Source organism: Pelodiscus sinensis, chromosome 14 (genome assembly GCF_052426305.1).
Source record: "Pelodiscus sinensis isolate ZL-2025 chromosome 14, ASM5242630v1, whole genome shotgun sequence".
In the NCBI taxonomy this organism is placed as follows: domain Eukaryota; kingdom Metazoa; phylum Chordata; order Testudines; family Trionychidae; genus Pelodiscus; species Pelodiscus sinensis.
Genome location: NC_143065.1, coordinates 7,046,600 through 7,069,396, shown reverse-complemented (window position 1 = coordinate 7,069,396; position 22,797 = coordinate 7,046,600). Strand labels below are relative to the sequence as shown.

Here is a 22,797-nt window from a genome sequence, read left to right as displayed (position 1 = left end):
CTTAGGATAGAATAAATCGACTAGATGTTTATAGCAAGATCCTCTTCCTTGACTTCCAGTTAAAAGCCCTGAAATTAAAAGGTGTTAATCAAAATAGGACCAAAAATACCTTTAGAGTATAATTTAAAATAGCTTTTTAAAAGTAATTGTACAAAGCTACACTATTTTGTGCTTGTGACAGTTTTTGGAATTTCAAAATATATGTTTGAATATATACATCTTCATTTAATAAATGTCTTGTGTTATTTTTATTAGAAATTTTCTTTTTGAAATAACTTTTGTATTTTTTAAATCATTTAACTGAATGTTGTGGTTAATTCTTTCAAGCATCACAATGTACCTTTTGTATTAAACATGCCATATCAAATTACATTAATTAATAGTATAGTTTTCAGGTGAAAATCCTATAAATATATAAACACCTAAAAAGTTTGCTTACAACTTTACATTTTAATCAGTGGACTCTTCAGCTGACATTTGCACATACCTGTTTCAGCCAAACATTGGTTGTCATCAACTGATTTTTCTCGTCCTATAAAAAAAATTAAGCAGCATGTTTTTTTATGGGAACAAGTATTTTATATGTCTTATTCACTATAGCCAATGGTGATTTTGTTGAAAGGAGGTTCATAAGTTGCAATATAAATATATTCATTGAGAAAGACTCCATTTGAAAAGCACATTTGTCTATATTTTCCAGCTGCTATTGACACAGCCACCATCTTAAGAAGTTAATGAAAGTGATTTCCCCTCTCCTGCACATCCAACATTGATTTACTTTGTATAATTTACAACATTTCATGTCTAATACTCCTGTTTACTTCTAGAGCCATCAAGGAACAAAATGACTAATTGAAAATACTCTTTAAAACCATTAAGGGAGTAGAAAAAGCCTTCACTGAATTTTTTTCCTTTTAAACTCAGAATACACCTTTTAAAAGATGTTCAATTAGGAAACATTTTAAATAAGTACATTAAAAATATCATTTTTACATCTTTAATGTTCTAAACTATGCCATGCCAGTACATTATCTCCTCTTTTATGGAACTAATATGTTCAAACACACTATCATTATTTCTTCTTTTTTGGGGTACTCTAACTTTCCTATATATTATTTTGTTGATTCTATATACATAGACTGCTACCATTTAAAAACATATTTTGTATTATTCATTGAAATACATTTTTAACAATAGAAAACTCTGTACAGACACTAAAAGCTTTAGTTTAAGTTTACGGAAAACAAAAATAAGTCCAAGGGCCACTTATTTTCATCACCCTGTGGCATCTGAAAACACTGTTTTTCTTCTTTCATCTTCACTTCTCTGAGGCTCTCTCTGGGGCTTCCCTCGTAATTGAAACGTATTTTTTAAAAACAGACAGACAGACAGACAGACACACACACACACACACACACACACACACACACGAATATCAAGTTATTTTTCATAAACATTTCCATATTCTAAAAGCTTTGCTCAGTTTTTAGCTTTAAAATTATTTACCATACATACCAAGTCCACTAACTGGGAGATCGCAAGGCCGAACTTTATTTGTATTGTGTCATTCAAGTGTTGGACTGGGCGAACCCATTTTTGATAGTCCTGAAATAAGTGTTTGAACAAACGGTCTTCGCTTTTAGCAATAAAAGTGGGTTCTGATATACCTACAGAATAAAAGAAAGATGTTTAATACATACATATAGTGAAACACAATGTACTCATTTTAATGAACATTGGTACAGCTTGATAATTATAGATCTAGGTATGTACATATAAAAAGGTATTTCTCATTTGATCCCTTTTTTTGTCGATGAGGATGGTGGAGGTTAAGTCAGCTAGAGGTAGCTTGATAAAACTCACTGATTTTATTACAATTACTCTTGTTAGCACCATCATAGTTTCTAAATTTAAGCTCACGAACATGGACTCTTATCTCACTATCTCTGGAGTAACTTTGGAAAAAGTTACATTAAAAAACATTTTTGTGCCATTTTCATGGCTGGAGTGTGGGGGAGAGGCAGAAGGGCCATTTGGCTTGAGCCTCAAATTTAGACACTTGTTAATTTTTCTTGCACAGAAAAAGACTAGAAAAGCATGTTATATTAAAAACAATTGAAATTATTTCTCACTTTTTTGGTTCCTTATTTTGTTTTCATGTGCCATTATTTATTTTTTATTAGCACTAGGGGCCTCAAAAGCCCAGAAGTGTCCCCAGGCCTGTCTGGACCTCTGAAAGGACCTGGCCATTTTACAATCATCTAGGTACCAGATAATTGCAAAAATCCTGCAGAGAGAGGTTTTTTTAAACTAGGAAATGACACTAAACTAATTATAGTTGCTTATTCATAATAGAGTGCTCTCACACAACTATTAACAAATTAACAACACCCTCTCCTAAATGGGCATCAAACAACACAAGCTCATCCTCCCAAGATGCAAACATAAAAACTGAATCAGAAAGTAGAAGCAGCATGCTTTACAGGTGGGGTGACTGTCAGGGTTGGGTTTTTTTTTTTTTTTTTGCACCTTCTTTCTTCAGTGGAGTAAGGTGGAACGAATTCAGGTAAAAGGAATATGTTCATCTAGTGGTTAGAGCAGCATCATATATAGCCACATTAGTGAATTTTCCACTGTACTGAATCTCGGGTGTAAATTGTTTCAAATTTGAGCAAAATAAAGACTCCTACGTAATTATGTTCCTAACACCAGGTAAGACAAAATTTTAAAATGTTTCCTGTATTTCTTGGTCATCTAAGTATTCGTGTTCATTAATTAACTTATTTGGGAAGCAGGAGTTACAGCTGGGGGGGGGGTAGAACTACAATTTGGGGGGGGGGGGAACTAGCAATAACTTGTAAACTCAAGAAAGCTTGCAGAAGAAAGAAAATACTGCCTGGCTCTGGCTCCTCCTCATCCCTCCCAACCACAAACCCCTATATAAGCATGGAAGGGCCAGGAAGAAAGTAGAGCAGCAATTCTTCCCTCTCATAATCAGGTCTTCTGGTTTGGTTTCTACTATGTGATTCTGTGCACTGTGTAGGGGAGGGTTAAGGAATCTATATGATATATTTTAGGGTTTTTTGTCTGTCTGCAAATCTGTTTGTTCAAGAACTCTTCCAAAATGGTAAGAACTAGGACCACCACATTTGTAATTTGTAATTTCTTCTTATCTGAACTTAAAGCAAAGTCCCACCAGACCTCTCTCCCCTCCCCAAGCACAGGGCAAGCTCCTCCCTCCTCCCCGCCCCATCCTGGACCAGACCTGGACAACACTAGGTAAGTCTGCTAGAATCAGACTATTATGTGGTTAAGGAAGAGAACATATGCATTGGAAGAAAATGTAAAATGCTCATATGCATCAATGGGGTTCTACAGTGATTGAAACTACTCAGGAAAAATACCTAGGTATCACTGGAACTTGCTCAAAATGAGTAAAAAACAACAACAATCAACCAAAACCCCAAGTAAGATTATTATTATGCTTTATTCCTTACCCAATACATCTTTAAAATATTATAAAGTTGTCACATAAGTTCATGACTTCTCCTCAAGTGACATTCTGGGTTCTGTAGCGATACTCATCTGAAAAGGATGTTGTAGAAATAAAAAAGGTCCAGAGAAGGGTAACAAAGGGAATTAAAGACATGGAAATATTTCCATATGAGAAGAAATTAAAAAGATTAAGGCTATTTAGTTTAGAAAGGAAGTGAATCTAGCCAGCATACAGAACTAAAGGAAATAGTGAATGTTACAGAGAAACCAGTTGCCTTGTTTCACAATAGAAGGACAAGGGGACAATAAACATTCATACACAAAGAATGAAAAGATAAGTGGGTTTGGCTGCTCAAGAGTCAACTACCTTTGCATACTCTCCTGCAGGCTGTCATACTATTACAGTCAGTAATCTCTTTGAATTTTGTTTCTCTGGTACAATACACAGGCTTTTCCATTGTCTCCATAACGGTAGTTCGAATTAGGATCTTTAATTCAAACTACCTACTCCATGCCACGTGCATCCGCGGGCACGGAGTTCGGACTAAGGGGGATTTAAAAACGGCGGCGCCCGGGAACATACAAATGAAGCCCGGGATATTTAAACTCCGCTTGCCCTAATTACCACCAAATTTGGTATGCAGCTTCCTCTTACCCTAGCTTAAACCATGGTCAGGGTTTGGTTGTGCCTGCAAAATGGGAAGTGCTGGGAATGGGACTATTTCTCATAACATGGAAAAGGAGGGGGCAGAGAGAGGAGAAATGCAAAAGAGAGGCACAGAGATGGGAGGGATGCAATACTGAGATTGGCCACTGGGGACAGCTGCAACAGCAACAGCAGAGGTGAGCAATAATTTTCACATGGGGGCCAATTCACAAATTTTGGTACATTACTATGTATAGAGTCGGGTCCGGGCCCCCAAAAAGTGGCAGGGTGTTGAGCAGAAGAGGTGGAGCTGAGAGCTCCAGAGAGAGACAGAGTATGTGAATGTGAACGAGAGACACTTTAAATGTGAGAGGCAGACTTTATGACACAAATTGAGTGTGTGCAGCAGTGTGTGTGGCACAGTCTGAGTGTATGTGGCAGTGGCACAGTGTGTGTGTGCTGGCTACGTTTCTGAGAGAAGCCACAGTCTCTTTAAAGTACTCCCCAGCCTCGCTCTGAACTTCTCTGAGTCACTTACCAGCCACACTTCAGACTGGAGCAGCTCTGCTGTGTTTTAGCCCTGGTCTACACTTACAAATTTATTTCAAAATTACTCCCCTTATTTTGAAATAATAAGCAGAGCATCCACACAACCAAGACCATTATTGTGAAATAACTGGCTGGTTATTTCTAAATCTGTACTCCTGTTTTCCACAAGGAATAATGCTCATTTCAAAGCTGTTATTTTGAAATAGCATTAGTGAGGACACTCAGCTGCTGCTATTTTGAAATATTGGCCTCCAGAGGCCTCTCACAGCTGTACTTGTGGCTGCTCTAGACACACCTGCCAGCTCCATTACTCCCATTTCTCCTATGGACCTTTTAAAGCAGCAGGCTGCAAGAGAAGGGCTTGTGGCACAAGGACAACCTTGCTAGCCCTGTGCCACACCACAGGAGCCATGGCCAACGGCTGCCAGCACTCCTGCAGCACCCTCAGCTGAAAGTGTCCAGAGACACAAGCGAGTACTGTCCTGAACTGGTGCAGAGTTCCCGGATCTCCTCTCAGTCTGAGGTAAGATCAATCTCCAGGATCTTCACACAAGAAGGCACAATGATGATGTCTACAGCCGGATGGCCACCAGCCTACCCAAGAAGGGTCACACGTGGACCTTCGATCAGTTCTGCATGAAGCTAACGGAGCTCTGGCAGGCCTACAATAAGGCCAGGGAACAGAGCAGATGCTTTAGGGTGGCATCACACACGTGCTGGTACTACGACCAGTTTGATGCCATCCTGGGAGAGGGGCCGGTCACCCTGTCATTGTTGAGTGAGGCCAGGACATGCCCAGCATCAGCCTTCACATGGGTGGGGTTGTGGAGGACAAGGAGAAGGAGACATCCCCTGGGACATCCATGCCCCTGCAGGAAAGTGCCCACTGTATAGTCAACAGATGGCCTTGCTCAAAGCACATCACCATCGTCTGAACACCTTCAGTGTTGGCTCAGAGATTAGGGCTAGGCTTCATGCACACTATCTCCTGGGATGACTGCCCTTATAACTTTTCTTCACAGGTGGGCTAAGCTGTGAGTGTGGTGCATCCACCACCTTCCATGCCATCCTCCTGACTCCATGGGATCCACCAGAAGAAACGCACCTGGGAAGATCTGCTGAGGGAGCAGATGGCCTGCTTCCAGTCCCTCGTCTGAGGGCTTGACAAGAAACAGCAGGAGTGGGCCGCTGACTAGGAGGAACATCAGGCTGACAAGGAGCAGCAGAAGACCGCTTAGGACCAGCTGACAAGCCAGTACAAGGCCATATGCTCCTCCCTCACCTGGGTGATGGAGCACATGGCCCTGTGCATGGAGTGAGCTACCAGTCACCTCCTCACCCCCACTCCTATAGCATCCTTTCCTAGCCCAGTGGCCACCAGGGCCCCCAAACCTAGAGCAGTGGAACCTCCAGGGCAGCCAAAGCCTCCAGAGCTAACCAAAGCAGGTGCCACTCCCAGCTCCATCCCGGAGCCCTCCCCACCATTCCAGGTTCTTTACCCAATCCCTCCCCTGTTTTATATCCCCCAAATAAAGAGACTTGTTTGTTTTTTTAAAAAGTCTTTTTTATTTGCTCTGCAGGGAGGGGAGAAAGTGGGAAGGGAGAGGTGGGGGAGGAAAGGTATACAAAGGCAATGCAGAGACTGCTTGTGGATAGGCCTGGGGTAGAGTCTCTCAGCTGGCCTGGGCTGAAACTCTCCTTCAAGGCCTCCTGAATTAGCACTGTCCCTTAATGTGTTCATCGAATTGCACTAGTGTCTGGCTGCTTGTAAGCACTGGCCAGCCTTTCAGCCTCTGCCCCCCACCCTGGCAGGAAAGCCTTCCCCTTACTCTCTCAAAGGTTACGGCGGACACAGCAGGCCTCCACCATGAAGGGGATGTTGCACTTGCTGAGATCCAGGCGGGTGAGGAAACTCCTGAACCTCCCCTTCAAAGTGGCCAAATCCACACTCCATGACCATGCAGCACCTGCTGCGGCTGGCACTAAAGTGCTCCTTGGAGAGGTCCAGGCTGCCCAGGTAAAGCTTCATCAGCTAGAGAAGCAAGGGGTAGGCTGCGTTGCCCAGGATATACATGGGCATGTCCACATGCCCAACCCTGATGGTGTGGTCTGGGAATAAAGTGTCAGCATGCATCTTCTAAAAGTGTTGTGTGCCTTCCCCGACCACCCCACTTTGATGTCCGTGAACCAGCCCTTATGGTCAATTTATAGCACCATCAAATAATACCCCTTCCTGTATATTTAGTGTGAGGCACAGTGGCCAGGGGGCCAGGATGGGGATGGGCAAGATGTCTATAGCCTCCTACCTCCGCAGTCAGGGAATTCCATAGCAACAAAGCCATCCATGATGGTGTCGATATTGCCCAGAGTGATGATACTCCTGCACGCTATTTCGATGAATATGCTGCTATGCATGTTTTTGATGGCTTTGGTTACCTGTAGTAGCATGGCCCCGACTGTGGAATTACCATGCCAAACTGGTTCCTGATGGGGCAGTAGCTGTCTGGTGTGGTGATCTTCCACAGGGCGATGGTGATATGCTTCTACAGGGGGATGGCAGGTTGCAGTTGCATGTCCTGTTGCCTGAGGGCAGGGATGTTAAGGGTGCCATTTCAGGTGCGAGTCGGGAGGGGCAGCAGCTTTGTGCCTTGGGATGTGGTTTGCTTTTCATCCCATTCTGTGAACACTAAGGGAGTGAGGGGAAAGTGCTTGCATTCCATGCATGCCTCTCACACCTAGCTGGTGAGCTCCATTCAGGGAATGGGAAGAAAAGCTAGCTACGTCTTCGAGTGCATGGTGTGCCCGAAATGGTGCCCTTGAGGGGTGAGTCATTTGCAGATCTCCAAGAAGAGAAAGTTACTCACCTTGTGCAGTAACATCTATTCTTCGAGATGTGTGTCCCCGTGGGTGCTCCACTTGAGGTACTGGGCTCGTCTTGGCGCCGCAAACCGGAGGATTTTTGCTAGCAGTAGCCCCACTGGACTGTGCATGTGCAGCTGCTGCCTCACGCCATTCAGCTGAGCGTGGTCTGGTCTTGTCAATTTCCTCCCAACCGGAAGCATCTGAAAAAGAGAAAACAGAAGCTCCGAAGCAGGGAGGAGGACGGAACATGGAGCACCCACGGGGACACACATCTCGAAGAACAGACGTTATTGCACAAGGTTACTCTCTCTTATTCGTTGAGTAGTGTCCCCGAGGGTGCTCCACTTGAGGTGAGTACGCAGCAGTGGTCCAATGCTATACGTGTGCTTCGGATTTATTGCCTCGGCGCTGTGGACAAGACAGCCTGGGCCACCGCTGAATCAGTCTTCAGTATGCTCGCCAGGGCATAGTGTCTAGCGAAGGTAAGAGCAGACGACCAGGTTGCTGCACGGCATATATCCTGCAATGGCACACCCCTAAGGAAGGCAGTGGATGTAGCCATGCCTCTGGTAGAGTAGGCATGAGGTCGTAGAGCGTAACATCGTGTGATGCACATGACAATCAAGCTGGAGATGCGTTGCGCGGAGAGCTGCTTGCCTTTGGAACGCTCGGCTGTAGACAGGAACAGACACCGAGACTTCCTAAAGGCACGTGTCCTGTAGAGGTAAAAGGCCAGAGCTCGTCTGCCATCTAGTGTGTGCAGTCGTGACTCTTCCTGCAAGGAGTGAGGTTTGGGGTAGAATGTTGGTAGGCTTATAGGTTCGTGTATATGGAAGGCAGAATTCACCCTCGGTAGAAAGGTGGGTGGTACGCGAAGAACCACACCATGGTCAGAGAATAGTGTGTACGGAGGATCAGCAGAGAGAGCTGCTAATTCACTCGCTCGACGCACCGACGTCATGGCAAGTAGGAATGCCACCTTCATTGTGAGAATCCGTAGGTCGCATGTCGTAAGTGGTTCAAAGGGGGGGGGCAAGTCAGAGTGTCCAAGACTAAAGGGAAGTCCCACAGTTCCGATGGGATCCTGTGAACCCCTTTAGGTTGTCAAGCCCCTTTAAAAACCTTTTGGTGAGAGGAGGTGCGGACACCGAATAACCGTTGATAGAAAGACAGAAGGCCGAAATTGCTACCAAATGCACTCTGAGGGAAGGAATCGCCAACCCCGCTGCCTTTAGGTGCAGAATATAATCTAGGACCTGTTGGATAGGTAAGGAAAGGGGGTCGAGATCTCTTGCTGAATACCAAGACTGAAACTGGTACCATTTCTGAAGGTAAGTCTTGCGAGTAGTGTGCCACCTGCTGTTAATCAGCACGTGCTTCACCTCCTGAGAACAGATCAACTCATGCCCTTGGAGCCAGCTAGGAGCCACGCCGTCAGGTGCATGCCCTCGATGTGTGGATAGATCATTGTACCGCGTTGTTGAGACAGTAAATTGAACAGCCCCGGTAGTCATCGTGGCTGGGCCAGCGACATTCTCGATAATTGTGTTAGCCACGTTTGTCGGGACCAGAAGAGAGCTATCGATATTACTGTTGCACCCTCCAATGTTATTTTCTCCAGCACCCTTGGGATGAGTGGGAGAGGAAGAAAGGCGTAGAGCAGTTGGTTGCAACGCCAGTCGAGCAGGAAAGCATCTCCCAAGGAATCTGTACGGACGCCCGCCCATGAGCAATACTGATGGCACTTCCTGTTGCGACGGGTGGCGAAGAGGTCTACATTGGGGAACCCCCAGAGTTGTAAAAGGCTGCAAGTGACTTTGTTGTGTAACTCCCATTCGTGTTGGAGAAGGAAGTGCCTGCTGAGGGTATTGGTGATAACATTGTCCTTGCCGGGAAGGTGTGATGCGGTCAAGGTAATACCCTGCCGATTCACCCAGTTCCACAAACGTACAGCTTCTGCACAGAGGGGGCGTGAACATGCACCTCCTTGCCGGCTGATATAATACACAGTGCATACGTTGTCGGTGAGAATCTGGATCATAAGGCCTCGGATGATGTGGAAAAAAATGCTTGCAAGCATTGAACACTGCTCGTAACTCGAGGAAGTTTATGTGTTGCAGGGATTCTTGGGGCGTCCAGAGACCCTGAGCTAAATGTTCCTGCAAATGGGCACCCCAGTCAAGCAGGGAAGTGTCCGTTGTGATCTGCAGTGAAGGCTTCTGGCCGTGAAAGGGGACCCTTGTTAACATATTCCTGGGGTTGTCCCACCATACCAGCGAGGTTCTGATGTGTTTGGGAATAGAAACTGTCCTGTTTGTGCCATGTGCACTGGGCATGTAAACAGAATAGCCAACGTTGAAGGCTGCGCAGGTGGAGTCTCGCATGCAGTACCACATATGTGGTAGCTGCCGTATGGCCGAGCATCTGTAGACAGGAAAGTATGTGGGATCTGGGAGAAATTGATACAGTCTGTACCAAATCCCAGATTAGTTGGAACCTCTTCATGGGTAAGTACGCCCTTGCGGTCAGAGAATCGAGTCTTGCACCAACGAACTCTAGTTCGTGACTCGGTGTCAGGGAGAACTTCTCGAAATTGATTATGAGACCGAGAGTCTCGAACTCCATCACGGTAGTGGTAACTGCCCATGTAGCTTTGTCGAGTGTGGGGGCCTTTAATAGGCAAGCGTCCAAATATGGAAAGATCATGATGTTGAGGTGACGAAGGTAAGCCGCCACCACCACCAGGGTCTTGGAAAAAACTCATGGCGCTGCTGAAAGTCTGAAAGGTTAACACTTGGTACTGGTAATAGTCGGCTCCCACTATGAACTGAAGGAACCGCCTGTGGGCTGGATATATTGTTATATGAAAATAGGCATCCTGTAGATTGAGGGACATGAAGCAATCCCCTTTGTCGAGAGCTGGGATGATAGAGGCTAACATGACCATCTTGAATTTTTGTTTCCGCTCTCTACTGGGGCTGGAGGAGCACTCCAGAGACGATGCCATGACCGTGCCTTGGCCGGCTGGCATCCTGTACGCATTTCCACTGTTTCCCCTGTTGTGTGCGGATGCAAAAAGGTCTACTAGGGGACAACTCCACCTAAGGCAAACCTGATGTAGGGTCATATCCTTCAGGGACCATTCGTGGGCTCCAAAGGACCTGCTCAATGCATCAAACAAGTTTTTGCACCCCAGCAGGTACTCCGCCTGCAAGTGTATACCGTGTCTTATGCAAAGGTCCCAGAGCAGCAAAGCCTCACGGCAGAGGGGAGACGACCGGGCTCCCCCTTGTTTGTTGATATAAAAAACAGCTGCCATGTCGTCCAGATGTACCAGGACTGAGAGACGTGACAATCTCATCAGGAACGCCTTGCAGGCTCTCCTAACCGCCCTCAGCTCCCGGACATTTATATTCAGAGCCCACTCTGCGGGAGTCCACAAGCCCTGGATCCTGTGACACCGTAGGTGTGCTTCCCAACCTAGGTCGGAAGCGTCCATGACTAACGTCACTGAGGGGAGAAGCACAGTGAATGGAACCCCACTGCAAACCACAGCCTCCTGAGTCCACCACTGCAATCACTTCTGGAGGCACCGTCAGTACTGTGTCCCAGAGACCCCTGGACTGGTCGAACACCTTCGCTAGCCAGGCCTGCAAAGGTCTGAGTCTCATGCAAGCGTGGCGCACCACATACATACAGGCGGGGGCAAACTGGGATAACCTGGCCCCAAACAGCGACTGGTACGTAACTCTCTAGGGACCCGTCAAAACGGGTGTTTGGATTGTTGAGAGGAGCCCTGTCCAACCACGGGGGTTGTCTCCTCTCGGGCAGCGACGACGAGCCCTTGTCGAGGAGGGGGCCGCAGCCGCCTCCTACCCCCACTGGGAGAACAAGGACGGCGTCTCCAATAATCCCCATGGGGGACCGGGGGGTATGTCTACACTACCCCGCTAGTTCGAACTAGCGGGGTAATGTATGCATACCGCACTTGCTAATGAAGCCCGGGATTTGAATTTCCCGGGCTTCATTAGCATAAGCGGGGAGCCGCCATTTTTAAATCCCCGCTGCTTCGAACCCCGTGTAGCGCGGCTACACGGGGCTCGAACTAGGTAGTTCGGACTAGGGTCCTATTCCGAACTACCGGTACTCCTCGTGAAACGAGGTGTACCGGTAGTTCGGAATAGGCACCCTAGTCCGAACTACCTAGTTCGAGCCCCGTGTAGCCGCGCTACACGGGGTTCGAAGCAGCGGGGATTTAAAAATGGCGGCTCCCCGCTTATGCTAATGAAGCCCGGGAAATTCAAATCCCGGGCTTCATTAGCAAGTGCGGTATGCATACATTACCCTCCTAGTTCGAACTAGGAGGGTAGTGTAGACATACCCTAGGGACTGCGTTCTCCCCTGTTGTCTGTAGGGGAGCTGACATCGCTGAGGGGCTGGCGTGTGGATCCCCAAAGAGTGAAGAGTCGACCTAGTGTCCTCCAGTGTATGGAGCCTAGAGTCGGTATGCTCCGAGAACAATGACTTGCCCTCGAAGGTCAGGTCCTGTATTGTATTCTGGATGTCAGCAGGTACCCCAGAAACCTGGAGCCAGGCACCATGGCGCATAACTATCCCTGAAGCCATGATGCGGGATGCAGAGTCAACCGCGTCCAGGGAGGCCTGAAGCGCCGTGCGGGCGATGGTTCTGCCCTCCGTGGTCATAGCCCCAAACTCCTGATGGGCCTCGGGGGGAAGTTTGTCTTTAAACTTGTCCATTGCCTGCCATGTATCGTATGCGTGGCGGCTCAGCATCGCCTGCTGATTTGTGATACAGAGTTGCACCCCACCAGTGGCATACACTTTATGCCCCAGCTGCGGAAGCCTCTCCTCCTGAGCCGCAGCTTGGACGACCAATAACCCCAGGAAAGTCTGGGAATACAGCGCGGGACATAATAGCGCCTCTCAACTCTCTTTAAGGTAGGGGTTAAGGAAGCCGGGGTCTGCCACAGGGCATTTGTGATCTTAGCCACGGTCTTATTAAGCGGCAAAGCCAAGCGGGTGGGAGCATCATCGGACAGGATGTCTATCATAGGATTTGTGTCCTCTATAACAGGTTCCACCGGGACACCTAGGTTGGAGGCTAAGTGGCAAAGCAGCTCCTGATGCGACCTGGCATCCATAGTTGGCATAACTGGAGTTGGATCTGCTGAAGCCTCATCAGGAGGCACGACGACGAAGACTCCTGAATTGGCACCGGGTTCAGTGTAGGGTCTGGGTGGGGGGCTGATGGGGCAAGTACCACTGGCGCCAGTGGTGGCTCCGGTACAGAGGCTGCGGGGTTCCTCGTTGCATCCAGGGCACCACTCCTCTGAGGTGAGGGAGAGGGTCACGACAGAGATGCCGACAGGGGCGCTCGGTACCCCGAAACACTGGACGCCGTGGAAGGGGGCACAGGCCTCCCTGTCACTGATGATATGCCCACAGCGTCCAGAACAGCCATTGAGGCTGAGGAGGCCAGGTCTGCTGCATGTGGGGCCTATCTTCTGCAGACTGAATAAGCCCAAATCCTTCAGCCTTCTCCTCCTAGGTCATATGCTCCAGCCCCCTAATCATTTTGGTTCAATGACTGTATTTTTTGAAAATGAGGGGTGGAGTAAGAATTTGGGGGTGAGGAAGGTAGGTGGCTTAGGGCAAAGGGTTGGGAAGCGTGGGAGGTCTCAAGCCTGAGGCTGCTGAAGTCAAGCACTCTAAGGCTATGTCTAGACTGCAGGCTTCTTTCAGAAGAAGCTTTTCTGGAAGAGTTCTTCCAAAAAAACTTCTTCCAAAAGTGCCTCCACACTACCAAAGTGCATCGAAAAAGTGATCTACTTTTTCAGAAGATAGCGTCCAGACTGATTGGACACTATCTCGCATAAAAGGCCATCCGGAACCACTTCAGGCAGGGCTTTAGGTCACCAGTTGCTTCTGAGTGCTGGTGCCGGAGCCTAACAGAGATACGCGCTTAAAAGGACCCCTCTGGACAGACGTTTTTCTGCTGCTGCTGCATGCTTGCCTGCCTCTTCGAGGGACAGAAAAGCTCTCGCAGTGCCTGCTGTGGTTGTCCCGCTTTTTTGGACTCCACAGCTTTTTTCCTTTGTGCCATGGAGTCGGAGCTGCCCCTGGGCATGCAATGGCCCCACATGGCCATGCAGCAGTTTCTGCAGCACTTTGTGCTAGCTGCCTTCCTGGTCCTGACCAAGCTGGACCCTGATCTCATTCTGGGGACCCTCTCCCTGGCTGCAGGAGCAACACTCTTGCCACTCTTGAAACCCTCAGTGGAGAGGCGTTTCTGGAGGCAGGACACCAGTTCCGACTGGTGGGACTGGCTGGTTGTGGAGTAGAGGGATGACTAGCAGTGGCTCCAAAACTTCCACATGCGGAAGGTCACCTTTTTGACGCTGTGTGCCTTGTTCACCCCTGCCCTCTAACGACGCAACACCCACCTGCAGCCTGCCATCCCCCTGGAGAATGGTGTAAGATGTTTGTACACCAATGCGAGGAGCCTAGGTAACAAAATGGAAGAAGTAGAGCTATTGGTCCAGGAAGTGAAACCAGATATTATAGGAATAACAGAAACATGGTGGAATACTAGGCATGACTGGAGTACAGGTATTGAAGGGTATGTGCTGTTTAGGAAAGACAGAAATAAGGGTAAAGGTAGTGGAGTCGCATTGTATATCAAAGATGAGGTAGATTGTAAAGAAATAAAAAGTGATGGAATGAAGAAGACAGAGTCTGTTTGGGCAAAAATCACATTGGGGAAGAAAACTATCAGATCCTCCCCTGGGATAGTGCTTGAGGTGCATTACAGACCACCAGGATCCAATTTGGATATGGATAGAGACCTCTTTAATGTTTTTAATGAAGTAAATACTCATGGAAACTGCGTAATCATGAGAGATTTCAACTTTCCAGATATAGACTGGAGAACAAGTGCTAGTAATAATAATAGGGCTCAGATTTTCCTAGATGTGATAGCTGATGAATTCCTTCATCAAGTAGTTGCTGAACCAACAAGAGGGAATGCTATTTTAGATTTGGTTTTGGTGAGTAGCGAGGACCTCAGATGAACTGGTTGTAAGGGACAACCTTGGCTCGAGTGATCGTGAGCTAATTCAGTTCAAATTAAATGGAAGGATAAACAAAAATAAATGTAAGACTAGGGTTTTTGATTTCAAAAGGGCTAACTTTAATAAATTAATGAAATTAGTTAGGGAAGTTGATTGGACTAAAGAAATTATGGATCTTGAGGTGGAAGAAGCCTGGGATTATTTTAAGTTAAAGTTGCAGAAGCTGTCAGAAGCCTGTATCCCAAGAAAAGGGAAAAAATGTATAGGTAGGTGTGTTAGACCAAGCTGGATGAGCAAGCATCTCAGAGAGGTGATTAAGAAAAAGCAGAAAGCATTTAAGGAGTGGAAGATGGGAGGGATCAGTAAAGAAAGCTACCTTATTGAGGTTAGAGCATCTAGGGACAAAGTGAGAGAAGCTAAAAGTCAGGTAGAGTTGGACCTTGCAAAGGGAATTAAAACCAATAGTAAAAGGTTTTATAGCCATATAAATAGGAAAAAAAAAAGAAGTAGGACCGCTAATTACTAAGGATGGAGTGGAGGTTAAGGATAATCTAGGAATGGCCCAATATCTTAACAAATACTTTGCTTCAGTCTTTAATAAAGCTAATGAATAGCTTAGGGATAATGATAACATAACAAGTGGGACTAAGGATATGGAGGTAGATGTTACCATACCCGAGGTAAAAGCCAAACTAGAACAGCTCAATGGGAATAAATCGGAGGGCCCAGATAATCTTCATCTAAGAATATTAAAGGAAATGGCACATGAAATTGCAAATCCATTAGCAAAATTTTTTAATAAATCTCTAAACTCAGAGGTTGTACTATTTGACTGGAGAATTGCTAATATAGTTCCTATTTTTAAGAAAGGGAAAAAAAGCGACCCGGGTAACTATAGGCCTGTTAGTTTGACATCTGTAGTATGCAAGATCTTGGAAAAAATTTTGAAGGAGAAAGTAGTTAGAGACATTGAGGCTAATGGCAATTGGGACAAATTACAACATGGTTTTACAAAAGGTAAATCATGCCGAACCAACTTGATCTCCTTTTTTGAGAAAGTAACAGATTTTTTAGATAAAGGAAATGCAGTGGATTTGATACAGTACCACATGAGGAATTATTGGTTAAATTGGAAAAGATAGGGATTAATATGAAAGTTGAGAGGAGGATAAGCAACTAGTTAAAGGGGAGACTACAGCGGGTCATACTGAAAGGTGAACTGTCAGGTTGGAGGAAGGTTACTAGCGGAGTTCCTCAGGGATCAGTTTTGGGGCCAATTTTATTTAATCTTTTTATTGCTGACCTTGGCACCAAAAGTGGAAATGTCCTGATAAAATTTGCGGATGACACAAAGTTGGGAGGTATTGCCAATTCAGAAAAGGATCAGGATATCATACAGGAAGATCTGGACGACCTTGTAAATTGGAGTGATAGCAATAGGATGAAATTTAATAGTGAGAAGTGTAAGGTTATGCATTTAGGGATTAATAACAAGAATTTTAGTTATAAGCTGGGGACACATCAGTTGGAAGTAAGGATATGTCTACACTACAAAGTTAATTCGAACTAACGGACATTAGTTCGAATTAACTTTGATAGGCGCTACACTAGCGCTCCGCTAGTTCGAACTTAATTCGAACTAGCGGAGCGCTTAGTTCGAACTAGGTAAACCTCATTCCACGAGGACTAAGCCTACTTTGAACTTACTAGTTCGAATTAAGGGCTGTGTAGCCCCTTAATTCGAACTAGTGGGAGGCTAGCCCTCCCCAGCTTTCCCTGGTGGCCACTGTGGGCACCACCCGGGAAACTCCTATGCCCCCCTCCCAGCCCAGGAGCCCTTAAAGGGGCACGGGCTGGCTATGGTGCCCCTGCCAGGTGCAAGCCTGCCAGCACCCAGCCAGCAGACCCTGCACCTGGCACGGCTCGAGCCACCCACCCGATGCCCCCCAGCCCTCCGCCTCTTCCCGGGACCAGGCTGGCAGCTCTCAGGAGCCTGCCCAGGACCGCAAGAGGCGGGCACCCGCCTGGTCTAGTGCAGACATCGTGGACCTCGTCCACGACCTCCGCACTACGCACAGGAAAGTGGCCGTCTAGGGCAGGAGAGCTGCCAGCCTGGCCATCCAGGAGCAGGTTTGCATGAAAATCAAGGTGGTCCACTGAGACCCCCGACCCTGAGCCCTGAGCTTAGAATGGCTGTACTGGGTCAGACCAAAGGTCCATCTACTCCAGTAGCCTGTCTGCCGACAGCAGCCAACCCTAGGTACCCTGGAGGGGATGGACCAAAGACAGTGACCAAGCCATTTGTCTCGTGCCATCCCTCTCTAGCCTTCCACAAACTTTGGGCAGGGACACCATTTCTACCCCGTGGCTAATACCACTCCATGGACCCAACCTCCATGACTTGATCTAACTTCTCTTTAAACTCTGTTGTAGTTCTAGCCTTCACAGCCTCCTGCAGCAAGGAGTTCCACAGGTTGACTTTCTGTTACTAGTTTGAAGCCTGCTACCCATTCCTTTCCTTTGGTGTCCTCTAGTCCTTCTATTATGGGAACTAATGGAGAACTTTTCTTTATGCACCTTCTCCACACCACTCTTGCTTTTATAGACCTCTATCATATCCCCCCTCTGTCTCCTCTTTAAGCTGAAAAGTCCCAGTCTCTTTAGCCTCTCTTCATATGGGACCTGTTCCAAATCCCTGATCATTTTAGTTGACCTCCCCTCTCCCAGCCTCTCTCTTCCCCTTCTCCCACCTCTTTTTCCCAGTCTCCCCCAGTTTTGTTCAATAAAGAGAGATTCTATTTTTGAACACACATTTTCTTTATTTTGTACATCAGGAAGGGGGACTAGGGAAAGGTAAGTGGAAGGAGGTGAGGGAGGAATGGGGTACGTGCCCCCGATGGGGAGGACTGGGCTGGCTCTGCGGGCTTCTCGGGGTGGAAGTTCTCCTGCAGCCCCCCCGATTGCCCCCTCCCCCCGGAAGGCAGCCTGCGGCAAGTGCAGCCGGGCTGATGGCCGAGTGCTGTGATGTTCCGCATGTGGGCACTCAGGGCACTACCAGCCAGGACTGCTTTGCAAGCAGGGAACCCTGAGAACTGTCTGTCCGGGGTGGGGGTCGGGTCCCTTTAAGCACAGCCCTCGGCTAGCCTGAGACAGCAGCTCCACACTCTATGTCCTCATCTGATGCCCTGCCGGCACTGCTTCCGGCCAGCCTTAACCTCTGTTCAGGGTCCACTCTGTGTGGACATGCTAGTTCGAATTAGCAAAACGCTAATTTGAACTAGTTTTTAAGTCTAGCTGTGCTAATTCGAATTAGCTTAGTTCGAATTAACTAATTCGAACTAAGTTAGTTCGAATTAGCGCTGTAGTGTAGACATACCCTAACGGAGGAGGAGAAGGACCTCGGAGTCCTGGTTGATTATAGGATGACTATGAGCCGCCATTGTGACATGGCCGTGAAAAAGGCTAATACGGTCTTGGGATGTATTAGGCGAGGTATTTCCAGTTCGGATAAGGAGGTGATAGTGCCATTGTACAAGGCATTGGTGAGACCCCATTTGGAATACTGTGTGCAGTTCTGGTCTCCCATGTTTAAGAAGGATGAATTAAAACTGGAACAGGTTCAAAGAAGGGCCACTAGGATGATCCGAGGAATGGAAAACCTGTCTTATGAAAGGAGACTCAAGGAGCTTGGCTTGTTTACCTTAACCAAAAGAAGGCTGATGGGACATGATTGCACTCTTTAAATATATTAGAGGTATAAATACCAGGGAGGGAGAGGAATTATTTAAGCTTAATACCAATGTGGACATAAGAACAAATAAGTTGGCTAGTAGGAAGTTTAGACTTGAAATTAGATGAAGGTTTCTAACCATTAGAGGAGTGAGGTTCTGGAACGGCTTTCCAAGGGAAGTAGTGGGGGCAAAAGATCTAGCTGGCTTCAAGATTAAACTAGATGGGTTTATGAAGGGGATGGTTTGATACAATAACATGATCTTGGTAACTAATTGACTTGGTAACTATCCGTGGGAAATAGGCCAATGGAGGGATGATAGGAGTTACTATAGAGAACTTTCTGGGTGTCTGGCTGGTGAGTCTTGCCCACATGCTCAGGGTTTAGCTGATTGCCATATTTGGGGTCAGGAAGGAATTTTCCTCTAGGGTAGATTGGCAGAGGCCCTGGAGGTTTTTCGCCTTCCTTTGTAGCATGGGGCACAGATCACAGCTGGAGGATTCTCTGTATCTTGGGGCCTTCAAAGTATTTGAAGGCTTCAATATCTGAGATATAGGAGAGAGGATTATTCTAGGAGGGGGTGGGTGAGATTCTGTGGCCTGCATTGTGCAGGGGTTCAGACTAGATGATCATAATGGTTCCTTCTGACTTTAAAGTCTATGAGTCTATGGAGAAGCGGGTCGCAATCACCATCTGGAAACTTGCCACCCCCGACAGTTACCGGTTTGTGGGCAACCAGTTCGGCATGGGGAAGTCCACCATCGGGGCCCTCCTCATGGAGGTAAGGCACTCTTGGGCTGCAGTCCCTCTCTTTCTCTGTTTTGTGTGTTTGTTTGTCTCCTTCTGCAGGTTGTGAGGACCATCAATTCCATTCTACTGTGGAGGGTCATCCACTTGGGAGACCTGGACCCAATTGTGGCCAGATTTGCTGCCTTGGGGTTCTCGAACTGCAGTGGAGTGACTGATGGGACCCACATCCCAATCCGTGCACCTCAAACATTAAGCAGCCCAATACATAAATCACAAGGGCTACTTTTCTATGATGCTATAGGCTCTGTACGACCACCGAGGACAGTTCATGGATATTTGTCAGGCAGGGCATACGATACCCACATTTTTCAAAACTCCAGCCTCTACAGGAAGCTGGAGGTGGGCAGATTCTTCCCCCGCCAGGACTTTGAGGTTGGGGACATGCAGATGCCACTGTGCATCATGGGGGACGCGGCCTAAAATTTATGAGAATTTTATCATAAACCCATAGCAGTGGCATTTCAACAATAACAAAAAAAATAGATGTCACGTATCATAAGAATTACTAAAAAGGAAGTGGGTTTTGTCCATGAAAGCTCATGATTATATATTAGTCTCTAAGGCTGTGTCTAGACTACATGCCTCTGTCGTCAGAGGCATGTAGATTAGACAGATAGGCAAAGGCAAATGAAGCCGTGATTTAAATGATCGCGACTTCATTTAAATTTACATGGCTGCCGCGCTGAGCCGACAAACAGCTGATCAGCTGTTTGTCCGCTCAGCGTGCTAGTCTGGACGCTCCCCTGCCGACATCAAAGCCCTTTGTCGGCAGCCCCGGTAAACCTCATCCCACGAGGAATAACGGGGCTGCCGACAAAGGGCTTTGATGTCAGCAGGGGAGCGTCCAGACTATCGCGCTGAGCAGACAAACAGCTGATCAGCTGTTTGTCGGCTCAGTGCGGCAGCCATGTAAATTTAAATGAAGCTGCGATCATTTAAATCGCGGCTTCATTTGCCTTTGCCAAAACAATAAATCTACATGGCTCTGTCGACGGAGCCATGTAGTTTAGACGTACCCTAAGGTGCTACAGGACTAGTCTTTGTTTTTAAAGTTACAGACCAACATGGCTACCCCCTAAGACTTTTTAAAGTGTTTTCCTCTGGCACGTAGGTAAACAAACACCGCAAATACATTACAAATTACTGACCACATCCATTTATAAATAAATAAGTGCAATGAATCTTAGAGAACAAAAAGAACACCAAAATATGATATTATGACAACAGCATTCTTCATTATTTTGTAGTTGTACAAACACTTTGATATCTGGTATTTGTAAATATGTACCTACACTGAGAGAACTTTTGCTTGACAAGGGCAAAGACTCAACATGTAAACAAGGCTGTTAGTATTTCCCCTCTCTTCTGCTCAATAAAGCTGCATTTGTTTAATGATGGTCTCTCTAGATTTCTTTATTTAAAAAAAATACAAAATTCCTCTGATTTCTCCTTCTGCACAAGTACCTAAAGATTCCAATGCTATTGCTAAAGCCCTGACTTGTCCTTCAAACCAGGTTCTAATTTTTTAAGTCTGCTCTTTCAAAAAGTTGACACAGAATGCAAACTAAAATGTGTGGCTATTTAATCAATAACTCCAAATCCTTTGCCATTTTGGAACAGCCTTGATGTTGCCAGCTGCACACCAGGCTGCACCACTATTAGCTCACAAAATCCCAAGCTTTACTATTCAGAGGTGTGGAACCTTTAGGCAGGGGAGAATAAAGTAGGGAGGTAAGCGGTTATCATAGAATCATAGAATAATAGGACTGGAAGGGACCTCGAGAGGTCATCGAGTCCAGCCCCCCCGCCCTCAAGGCAGGACCAAGCTCCACATACACCATCCCTGACAGATGTCTATCTAACCTGTTCTTAAATATCTCCAGAGAGGGAGATTCCACCACCTCCCTTGGCAATTTATTCCAATATTTGACCACCCTGACAGTTAGGAATTTTTTCCTAACGTCCAATCTAAACCTCCCCTGCTGCACTTTAAGCCCATTACTCCTTGTCCTGTCCTCAGAAACCAAGAGGAACAAATTTTCTCCTTCCTCCTTGTGACACCCTTTTAGATATTTGAAAACCGCTATCATGTCCCCCCTTCATCTTCTTTTTTCCAAACTAAACAAGCCCAGTTCATGAAGCCTGGCTTCATAGGTCATGTTCTCTAGACCTTTAATCATTCTTGTCGCTCTTCTCTGTACCCTTTCCAATTTCTCCACATCTTTCTTGAAATGTGGCGCCCAGAACTGGACACAGTACTCCAGCTGAGGCCTAACTAGTGTAGAGTAGAGCGGCAGAATGACTTCACGAGTTTTGCTTACAACACACCTGTTGATACAACCTAGAATCATATTTGCTTTTTTTGCAACAGCATCACACTGTTGACTCATGTTCAACTTGTGGTCCACTATAACCCCTAGATCCCTTTCCGCCATGCTCCTTCCTAGACAGTCGCTTCCCATCTTGTATGTATGGAACTGATTGTTCCTTCCTAAGTGGAGCACTTTGCATTTCTCTTTATTAAACCTCATCCTGTTTACCTCTGACCATTTTTCTAACTTGCTAAGGTCATTCTGAATTATGTCCCTATCCTCCAAAGAAGTCGCAACCCCACCCAGTGGGGGTTATACCTGTCGTGTAACTGATTGAAGATGGGGGGCGGCTCCCCCACTCCCGCAGAGGCAGCACTGACCGGGAGGCGGAACCGCCTCTGCTGGCGGGGCGAGCGAGGAGCTGCTCCAGCCCCGCCGATAGCCCGAACGGGTAACCCTTCCCATCCCTAGCCTGGGGGGGAGGCTGAGCAGGACTCGATCCCGCCCTTGGCGGCGCTCAGCGCTTTCCACGCGCGAGGCGGGCAGCTTGTGAGGGGAGCCCCGGTGTTAAAAACTCCCCTCAAGTCGTGATGTCCCACGGAGACTCCCCTCCCCCAAGCGTCATCATGCCCCCTCCCCCACGCCTTCACGGCCCCCGGCTCAGAGGGGGGAGGGTGCAGCTCACCCGGGTGAGGGGTCCGGGCGCTGCCCCTGGAGGCGGCGGCGCTGCTGGCCGGAGCGGGCAGCCCGAGGAGAGGCGCGAAGAGGCAGGCGAGGAGGAGCAGGAGCGGGCTGCCAGGGAAGAGGACGCGGCGCGCCTGGGTTCCCTGTTCCGCCATCGCTCAGCCCGGCGCGGGGCGCTGCCACAGGCTCTGGAAACCAGCGGGAAGCGCGACAGCCCCGCTCGCCGGGGAGCTGAGGAGGAGGAGCGGGCGAGCGCGCGGCGTCCTCCCCCCCGAGCCCGCGCGCTCCTCCTCTAAGGGGCGGGGCGGGGACGGTTGAGGCGGTACCTGCTTTCCTGCCTGAATGGGGCCGCACGAGATGCCTGGGGCCCCTACCCATCAAGTGAACTGAGTCAAGGGGGAGGGGTATCCTGATCTGGAAGCCCCCTGTGGTTTGAAGCCCTGCCTGGGGGGGGGCACACATCTGAGCTGAGGTAAATGAGGGGTTTGTGTCTCCTCCCCCTCTTCCTTGTCCTGCGCCAGACATTAACCTCCCCCCCCATCCCCCCTCTGTTCTGAAATGTGATTTGTCAATTTCATGTGTGTGCATTTTTTTCACTGTATCCTTTGGTATCTATGG

At 47.5% G+C, this 22,797-nt stretch overlaps 1 protein-coding gene across 2 annotated transcripts in view; it reads right to left on the bottom strand.

Moving 5' to 3' along the window:
- Positions 1–22,475, bottom strand: part of CHRNA5 (cholinergic receptor nicotinic alpha 5 subunit) — a 59,537-nt gene extending 37,062 nt beyond the window's left edge. The window contains exons 1-4 of one of the 2 annotated variants that reach the window (XM_075897598.2): positions 22,181–22,475; positions 7,555–7,752; positions 1,516–1,667; positions 488–532 (exon numbers count right to left, since the gene is read on the bottom strand). In XM_075897598.2, coding sequence (XP_075753713.2) covers positions 488–532; positions 1,516–1,667; positions 7,555–7,752; positions 22,181–22,334 — 549 coding nt within the window. In that variant the 5' untranslated portion in view covers positions 22,335–22,475. The remainder of the gene's footprint in view (positions 1–487; positions 533–1,515; positions 1,668–7,554; positions 7,753–22,180) is intronic. The other variant, XM_075897599.2, reaches the window with a different exon arrangement.
- Between the last annotated feature and the right edge of the window lie 322 nt (positions 22,476–22,797).